Source organism: Triticum urartu, chromosome 2A, assembly GCF_056163025.1.
Source record: "Triticum urartu cultivar PI428250 chromosome 2A, HENAU_Tu73, whole genome shotgun sequence".
Classification (NCBI taxonomy): Eukaryota; Viridiplantae; Streptophyta; class Magnoliopsida; order Poales; family Poaceae; genus Triticum; species Triticum urartu.
Genome location: NC_141874.1, coordinates 83240259 through 83249987, shown reverse-complemented (window position 1 = coordinate 83249987; position 9729 = coordinate 83240259). Strand labels below are relative to the sequence as shown.

Here is a 9729-nt window from a genome sequence, read left to right as displayed (position 1 = left end):
ACAGGTGCTACGCTTTGTCATGCCTGGTCGGCAGGTGCTACACACGATAGATCTTCCAGAGACTTCAAGTTGTGTCGGTTGGTGGTATTTGGCAGCATGGTGCTGAGGTGTATCCGTGGCGACCGCGACGTGCTCTGTTGTTTGCGCGCAGGGAGGAGGTGCCGTTGGGCGCCATGGTGGCGTCGACGATAGCTCGACCAAGCAAGGTTGATGCATCAGTACAATTCTGAAGATGGAGCGGTGCAGTTGGCGGCGGCGGCCTATGAGAGCACGCCGGACCAGTGAGACCCATGCCCGACAGGCGTTCTGGATGGGACCTCAGGTCTTAGATGTTAGATTTGGCTGCGATGTCTGTTTGGTATTAGGCTCAGGCTATCTGCGCCCCTTCATCAACTGGATAGGTGCAGCGACAGTTTGTTGCTTAGACTGCGGCTTTAGTCTTACTATTGTATTACTTTGTAAGGTCTTGTGAGAATAATTAATAAAGTGCCTGTATGCATCGCCCGGATGCAGAGGCCGGGGGTCATCCTCCTTTTCTAAAAAAATAAGGATACCCATGCCATGTACATCTTGGAGAGAGATACTATGAAGTACCACAATACATGATGTTTGGACAAATGTAAAAGCATCGATCATTATTTCGTTGGACACTGGGACTTCATATCAACCTGGTCCTTTTATTCTGGAATCCTTATTTGGGAAGCATGTGATCGCAAGATGCGCCTTAGTTTTTGTAGTTAGCTAGGAGAGACTCAATAGCTGCATTTTTTGCCTGTACATCTTCATACCGGATTCGATAGCCATGCCCTGGGAAAAGATAACTCACTAATTAGTTCAAGTTACAGGAACGCAATTGAACCGAATATCTTATGGATGGCTTGCAAATCCAGGTATCAAACTGAATCCAGGTATCAAACGCAATTGTATGCAATAATGAAGGGATGCTCACCAGGTAAATACCACTCAAAATCTAGGTCCAGTAACTTCCTCATACTATCCAGTTGCAAATTCACTGCACAACAGATATATATACATTGATCAGGATTTAAGTTTAACTCTGGTACAGTTGAATATTGGCCTTGATCACTTGAGATAGGAAGTCTAGGGAGAAGGGTGGATTGTACTACCTGATTGCTTGCTGTACATCCGAAAGAGATTCAGTTCGTCTGAATATTCTGATTTTGCGACATGGTCACCAGTGAATAGCGCCTTTAGCGGTTTGTACAACAAGCAGACCGAGCCCTACATAAAATGTTTTCATTTTCATGAGTGAATATTACCTTAGATGTGTAGGAGAAGATCAGTATGGTGCAACATAATTATTGCTAAATGACCACGAATTAATGACATCTTTACCATCCATCCATCTTGTCTATCCAAAGAACAACGTACAAGAGCACAGTTCTCTAAAGTTTAAGAAAAACTGGAGAGAATGGGCTTGATAATCTTATACTATATTTATAACCTTATAGTGCAGCCAGCTAGCCAGAAGCCCAACTCCTCTTTAATCCATAAACTTCTCCATAACAAAAGGCTAGAAGTATATTCAATGTAATTCTATTCACTGAATTGAGTTTCTTACTTCAGTATGGCCTGGGGTATGGATAAGTTCAAAATCATTTCCAATGTTCCAGGGACCGCTTCCAGTAAGTTTCCACTCGACATCAGCAGTAATGTCCACTACCTGTGTCAGCAAGGTTATTGCAGCAGATAATCAGGGCAAACATCATAAAACAAATTACAACTTTAGAATCTATGAATTGTAATACGACTACGAATATCCTTCTAAACATCATGTAGGAGGTTAGAGGCAGAGGTGAGGCCCCCCGCGTCGCCCCCGCTCGGGCGACTCGGGCGGGATCTAAAACCCTAGCCGCCGGGGGTCCCCATCCGTCCTCCCCTCCCTCCGCCGCCGCCGAAGGACGCCGCCGGCTATAGCCCGGGGCTGATGGCGGTGGCGGGGGTCTTCCCTCTTGCCTGCGCCGTGCGGGCGGTGCGGAGCCCCGCGGCGTGGGTGGCACGGCCGATCTGGCCTGGCGGCGCGGCGGGCCTACCTTCCGGCGGCGGCGCGGCGGCTGCCTCGGCCAAGGGCGGCGATGGTGGGGTGCGGCAGCCGGCCCTGCCTCGGGCTGCGTGGCGGCGTTCGGCGGCGGCGGCTGGGTCTGCGGCGACACAACATCTGACCTCGGATCGGCGGTGGCGGCATGGAGGGCCTGGTGGTTGGGTCGGCACCATGCGGGTTGTGCCCTCCGGACAGATCTGATCTGGCCGGTGCGGCCTGCTCCATGTGCGGCGGCTCAGATCGGCGGCGACCCGTGCACACAGTACGTGATGAAGGTTCTTCGAGCGGATCCGGATGAAAACCTTGTGCTCGGCTTGATGCCAAGACCGGTGTTGGTGGCACCCTGAGGTGTCATTACCTTCTTGAAGGCATCGTCGTGGAGAAGCTCTAGACCTCTATCCGCTACCTCCAGGGGAAACCCTAGATCAGTTGATCGGATGACGGCGGCGCGTTGGTGTCGTTTCCTCCTTGGGGGCGTCATTTTTGGAGGCGTACACGGGTTCGAGGGACCAGCGAGCGCCTTTTTTGGTGGAGCGGTACTTCATCCTTCACATTGATGACGGCGGATCTCGGCGGCGTGGTGCAATGGAGACTCGGCGCCCGATGCGCGATGATGGACTCGCGCAGGTGGAGGTAGTTGTCTGGCGTCAAGGTGGCGTCGATGGCGGCGTGGCCTGACAAGGTAGAAGTCTCAATATCTGCTCTGAAGACGGACCTGTGGAAGATGGCGGCGACGACACATGTAAGTGTGTCAGACCAGTTTATCCCCCAGACCCGGTATGTGGCTCGGCTGGGGCTTCTGGCTTTTGATGATAGGCTTAGGTGAGTAGACCGGGTATTTGGCCCAGGTAGCAGCCCTTCATCATATGGATAGGAGTAGTGGCATATGTTGCCAAGATGGCGGATTCAGTCATTTTGTTGTAATACTTTGTAAGGTCCTCGTGAATAATCAATAAAGTGGCCGTATGCATCTCCCAGATGCAGAGGCCGGGGGCCATCCTCCTTTTCTAAAAAAAACATCATGTAGGATATTCCAGTAAGTTTCTTTCTACGGGTGTTCTTACATCTCCTGAATGGATGATTCTCTCGCATTTCAACCGCTCGGCCCACTTCCGATGATCCGCTACATCATCACTGTTTGGTAATTGGTCAGATACTCTTCAATCTCCTTAATAAAAAGGTCCACAAATGCACAAATGATTAGATAAATGTAGAACTGTGTAAGTCTGAACATACATGTGGGTCAAAAACATGTAGCGCGCTCCACCGAGCTTCTCAATCTTGTCCACCAGTCTCGGCGTATACCTTGGACTGAAACATTAAGAGGTTATCAGAACAACTACAGCAAATATATTCGGTTGCTATTTGTCCATCTACGGGCTAAAACAGAGTACTATAACAGGAAAATATATCACTATGTGTCCATCAAGGATTCAAGGTTCCGACCAAAAATCAATTAACAAACAACGGGTAAACTACAGATATGTGTTACGGGGATCTATTGCTTACTTCCTTCATGTCAGAATGCTTTGCAAATTGTTTCAATACTACTCCCTCCGTACCAAAATATAAGACGTTTTTTCAGTTTAAATTGAACTGCAAAAGCGTCTTATATTTTGGTACAGAGGTAGTATTAGTTTGTGCTTAAACTAATCTTTTATCAGAAACATATGCAGCCTTGTAGCCAGGCTTCATTGGTTGCTTGGAATTTAATTACCTGTCAACCATTATGTTTCCTTCTGGGTGAACTATGAGATAAGATGTTGCTCCATATGAGGACTCGGAATGGTAACCGCAAAGGTAAACACCCTGAAACACATCACATATATGAAAAATGATTAACCAACACGGTAAAAACATGGAGCATAGATGGGTGCTGAATTTTGTATTTACTGTAGGAAGTTAAAGAGGGAGCATATATGAAAATGTTTGTACAGGAAGATCGTCGTCGATGGGGAGCGGGAACGTGTTCTGCACTTGGAGAATGTCCTTCGCGGGCTTGTCGGTGTGGATGGAGGCTGTTGGGCAAGAGAGCAAAGCCTGCAAAAATGTACAGAGATAACACGAACTCAAATGTTCAGTAACTATTCTTGAAAGCAAAACGGAAATTTTGTCAGCCTTCAGTGTGGCGCATACAAATTACACTGATTAGTTGCAGCTAGCAGTAGTAATATTGTTACCTGCAGTGCCTTGGTCCTCTCCTCCTCGGAGCTGGGCTGCGCCGCCACGGCGGACATGCCGTCCGCCCTCTTGAACACCTCCGGCGCCATCCACCGGCAGGTGGCGCAGTCGATGCACCGGTGATCTGCTCACGCACGCGCGTCAGGCTAGATCAGGCGCAAAGTAGTACATAACACAGTTATACTGAATCTGAGGTCGGACAAGGGAGCTCACCGACGAAGAACTCGCCGGAGACGTTCTGCTCTCGCCGCCGGTTCCGTTTGTCGAGCGCCGCAGGAGACGCGGTGGCGCGGACCACCGAGGCGGGGCGTCGGCCGGGAAGTGCGCCTGACGGCGGAGAGGCGAGAGACGCGGCGGCCCGGAGGCTGAGCGCCATGGCGGTGAGCCGGTGACTCGACTGAAAGGAGATAGCTAGCGAGTGACGGGTGAACTCTTCCGTCTCTGCACTGCAGCCACGTAGTACTACCAGTGAGCTGAGCTGAGCTGAGCTGAGCTCGTTCGATAATTATAGTATTGCTGTCTCTGAGTACTGAGTAGTGCACTTAATAGGAGCATGGGAGTATGGAACCATGTGTGAATGGCTCAAGATTCTTCAGACAGTGACGCCATTGCTGACCGCACATCTGAGTTTGCATGATATATCCACACGATTGGGAGAAGAAACAAGCACACGTATTATCAATTTATATCACTTCTGTAGATGGAAAACAGTGTACTGCCTACTTGTGGCAAGCAATTACCCAATTTGCTTCGTGAGAGTACCAGGATCATCACAGGAACTTTTGTCTGGAAAAGATGAGGATTAGGGCTGTTGAATTTGACTTCAGTCCCGGCAATGTGAACGCAGCTGCGGACACGGACAGGCAAGCAGATTCCCCTTTGCCACCTCCTCCTTTGCGCACGTTGTAAGCTCATTTGCGCCTTCGAACGGTCTGATTAATCTTCTCTTTCAAAAAGAGGTAAGGGCAACTTCAACGCGGATCATCAAATCGCCTTCAAATATCCGGACCGGATGCTCCACACCCATTTGATCATCCAAACGACGGTCATCAAATTTGTTCGAACGGATTCAGACGCCTGAGAATCCCGTAAACGTGCATCAAACTAGGGAAGGTTTCGAGGAGTTTAGACATCCGCCACGTTGGACTTGACGACGACAAAGCCCAGCCAAAAAACCCACCCGAAGCCCTCTTTTTTTCAACAAGTGGACATCCTCTTGTGCTTTGTATCCATTCTCCCGGAGTTCGCCGCCGCCGTTGTACCATCACAGACGCCTCCCGGGCCTTGCTGGACCTCCGACACTCCACCTAGATGCTCGTCTGGCTTTGCCTACGCCGCCCTTCCACCCCGGATCGGTCACCACCCAACAACCCTCCGCCCCTGCCGACGTTGTCCATGGCGAACACCATGCCCGACATGTGTTTTGACAAATGCCATAGTCAATTTTTTGTCGCTTTCGTTGTTTACTTTGAAGCAACCAAGATGGATTCAAACGAGGAGTACGCTGAGTTTATGGGTTAATCTTCGTTGGATAAGGATGATGAGTGCGATTATTGAAGACGCGGAGTGTGCAGAGGAGCATGTTCTCAACTACAAGTGCTCAATAAAGGGACATCAAGTGTGGAGTCGGTGGAAGGCAAAGGGGCATATGATGTTGTACGATGACTACTTCCTCCCGATGCGTTATTCGAACCCTATTTACTCCGTAGATTCCGGATGCAGCAACATGTGTTCCAATGCATCTACCAAGGTTTCAGGGCCTATGATGATTTCTTCAAGCCAAAGAAGGATGTCGTTGACTGCATTGGATTATCTGGTTACCAGAAGTTCACGACTGCTACGAGGATGATTGCTTATGACACGACCACGGATTCGTGGAACGAGGATCTTCGGATGTCTGAAAGCTCACATCTCGAAGTCACAATCAGATTTGCTACTACAGTGGTTAAAGTGCTTGGACCAAGGTACACGAGAGAACCAAATGACACCGCAAGACTAGTAGCTCTTAGAGAATCAAAGAGGGTTTCAGATATGCTTGAATCCTTGGATTGCATGCACTGGATATGAAAGAACTACCCATATGCCCAACAAGGGCAATACCAGGGCCATTTTAAAAAGCTCAACATCATTCTTAAAGCAGTTGCACCACAAAATTTCTGGATTTTTTTAACATGGTAGTATCACGAACGACCCAACGCCTTCATTATTTTTGCAACAAGGATGGTATAAAGCTCAAGACAGGACAGAAAAAGGTAAAATTACAACTAGGTCCCAGAACATCCAAGGGGGCCCTGATACAAGATCTAAGATCATTATTGGGTCCAAACGATAGCAAAGATACGAACTGATTGTCGCCGAGAATGAGCCACTAGGGACAGAAAGGTCGTTAGAAGATGCTGGAATTTTGTCTATTTTGGGCCTAGCCCAATAGCGGTTTCATAAATTCCTAATAAATCCTAGAGGCCCACGCAGCCCATTCGTGCAAGGCAAGAGGTGGAACTAAATTTTAGTCCCACATTGCTATTTTAGAGGGAGTTGAACCTCTTTATAAGGGAGGCTCTTTCCCCACATGTATGAGCATGAGAACAAGAGGGACATCCACGCGCTCTCCTCCTCCGCCGCCCGCCCCGCCGTGGCGCGGCGCGGCGCGGGTTGCGGGAATGAGCCGAGCCGATGTCTAAATTTTTGCCATGCATGACGAGTATATGAACGGTCACACGGGAACTGAAACGTTTCGCTGTAGTGGAGACTCCTTCATTGCTTCACCTCCCGTCGCAGCCTGTTCTCGTCCTTCTCCAGTGCCTATATAAGAGAGGTCGCTCCTCTTCAAAGAGACACATCAGAAGACCCTCTTCCTCTCGCCACAAGGTTCCTGAGCACTGCGCTGCTGCGACAATCTTCCCCATCACGGCTTGCGGCGTGCACCGCGGGTCGGGACAGTAGGCCTCCGGAACCGCACCTTTTGAGTCCTGTACGGGAGAAGGGTGATAAGGTTTTTGGGGAGCGCTCCGCGCGACTACTAGCTTCTTCATCATGGACTCCGACGACTACTTCCCCGACGTCGACAACCTCAACAACGACATGGATGGAGAGGATGTCGACCCCAAGTCCAGTGCTTCTGCTGCTACTGTCCCGTATGTGTTCTTGCTCTTTCTATTAGATGTCCTGCCACAGTTCTTTGCTCTAGTTTTTGCCCTACATATGTTAGGTTCTACTTCATATATGCAACTTCATTTAGTGTCTGTTCTAGTTGTGTTTAGTTCAAGTTCATATATGCAGATGCTATTTACCTTCTCTCTGTCAGATTGCATGACTTGCTTTATCTCTGCTATATTAGTCATGCTTTATCTAGTATTTCTGTTAGCAAAGTTATTTGGTAAATTGCTCATATTTCCAACAATCCAAAAACCTTATTATAGGCAATTTACCCCAAGTGGTTTTGCTGCTTCCATGAGACCTTCTATGTTTGAGGGTATCCACTATAAGAGGTGGCGCGTGAGAGCAGTCTTATGGTTTCAAACCATGAGTTGCTATGACGCCACACTTGGCAAGCCTAAAGGGGAGTTTGATGCCCAGCAGGAACAAGCTTATCAGAAAATGGATACTATGTTTAAGGCTGCTCTCTTGAGTGTTCTTGGTGAGAACATAGTTGATGCTTATGCGTCAATTGACAATGGAAAAGATATGTGGGACGCACTCAAGGTCAAGTTTGGGGTCTCGGATGCCGGCACTGAGCTGTACATCATGGAGAAATTCTATGATTACAGGATGACTGAAGAGCGCTCAGTGGTTGAGCAAGCTCATGAGATACAGTCATTTGCTAGAGAGCTTGAGCACTTCAACTGTATGCTACCAGACAAGTTTGTTGCCGGAGGTATCATCACCAAGCTTCCTCCTTCGTGGAGGAACTTTGCTACCTTGCTGAAGCATAAGAGACAGGAGTTTTCCGTTCCGGATCTCATTGGTACTCTTGATGTCGAAGAAAAGGCGAGAGCAAAGGACACACGTGCTCGAGGTATTGAGGGAGGATCTAGTGCCAATCTAGTACAGAAGAAGAACTTCCAGCCCCACAAGTTCAAGAACAAGGGCAAGTTTGATGGTAAAGCAAAGTTCGATGGGAAGAACAAGGTTGTGCAACACACGAACTTCGAGAAGAAGAATGACAAGAAGAAAGGTGTTTGTCATGTGTGTGGGGATCCTGATCATTGGGCTCCTAGTTGCCCTAATCGCTATGACAAGCGTCATCCTGGGAAAGGCGGCAAGACTGCTAATGTTGTCATTGGAGACATTGACATGAAGGATGTCGGGTATGGTATATTTCCCACTATTCTTTCAGTATGTCATTCTCCTGATTGGTTGATTGACACGGGTGCTAATGTGCATGTATGCGGTGATATTTCCATGTTTTCGTCTTATTAGACCGCAGGAACTTCAACTGTGCTGATGGGTGCTACCTCTTGAGCATTTGCGTTGGTTTTCCCTTGAAGAGGAAAGGGTGATGTAGCAGAGTAGCGTAAGTATTTCCCTCAGTTTTTGAGAACCAAGGTATCAATCCAGTAGGAGGCCACGCACGAGTCCCTCACACCTACACAAACAAATAAATCCTCGCAACCAACGCGATAAGGGGTTGTCAATCCCTACACGGTCACTTACGAGAGTGAGATCTGATAGATATGATAAGATAATATTTTTGGTATTTTTATGATAAAGAGAAATAAAAGATGCAAAGTAAAATAAAAGGTGAAAGGATCGAGAAGATGTGTCTAGAGGGGGTGATTAGACACTAAGTGCTAAAAGTTGTAGTTTTTAATTTCTTTAGGTTGAAGTGGAGTTTTGACACAAGTTTAACAAACACAATACATATCAAGCAAGCATGCAAAGAGTATATGAGCAGCCGAAAGTAAAGCATGCAACTTGCAAGAATGTAAAAGGATGGGATTGGAGTGCAAACGCAATTTGGAGACACGGAGATTTTTGAGACGTGGTTCCGATAGGTGGTGCTATCGTACATCCACGTTGATGGAGACTTCAACCCACGAAGGGTAACGGATGCGCGAGTCCATGGAGGGCTCCAGCCACGAACGGTCCACGAAGAAGCAACCTTGTCTATCCCACCATGGCCGTCGCCCACGAAGGACTTGCCTCACTAGCGGTATATCTTCACGAAGTAGGCGATCTCCTTGCCCTTACAAACTCCTTGGTTCAACTCCACATTCTTGTCGGAGGCTCCCAAGTGACACCTAGCCAAACTAGGAGACACCACTCTCCAAGAAGTAACAAATGGTGTGTTGATGATGAACTCCTTGCTCTTGTGCTTCAAATGATAGTCTCCCTAACACTCAACTCTCTCTCACAGGATATGAATTTAGTGGAAAGAAGATTTGAGTGGAAAGAAACTTGGGGAAGGCTAGAGATCAAGATTCATATGGTAAGAATGGAATATCTTGGCCTCAACACAAGTGTAGGTGGTTCTCTCTCAGAAAAAG

General features: G+C 48.0%; 1 protein-coding gene across 1 annotated transcript; it reads right to left on the bottom strand.

Moving 5' to 3' along the window:
• Positions 1-466: 466 nt before the first annotated feature.
• On the bottom strand, positions 467-4761 carry LOC125535834 (uncharacterized). Its single transcript, XM_048698905.2, has 10 exons — positions 4457-4761; positions 4243-4367; positions 3998-4102; positions 3780-3871; positions 3299-3373; positions 3127-3196; positions 1583-1684; positions 1128-1242; positions 950-1012; positions 467-807 (listed from the first exon to the last, which is right to left on the bottom strand). Exons 1-10 carry the CDS (start codon positions 4617-4619, stop codon positions 725-727), a joined length of 993 nt encoding a protein of 330 aa, XP_048554862.2. The 5' UTR covers positions 4620-4761; the 3' UTR covers positions 467-724.
• Positions 4762-9729: the final 4968 nt, after the last annotated feature.

Bases quoted from the DNA above. Each gene is read 5' to 3' on its own strand.
- LOC125535834 (XM_048698905.2), bottom strand. From the start codon at position 4,619: ATGGCGCTCAGCCTCCGGGCCGCCGCGTCTCTCGCCTCTCCGCCGTCA. The intron at 3,872-3,997 runs GTACAAACATTT...GATGTGTTTCAG, and splicing joins CCATCGACGACGATCTTCCT to GGTGTTTACCTTTGCGGTTA. The intron at 3,197-3,298 runs GTATGTTCAGAC...ATTACCAAACAG, and splicing joins TACATGTTTTTGACCCACAT to TGATGATGTAGCGGATCATC.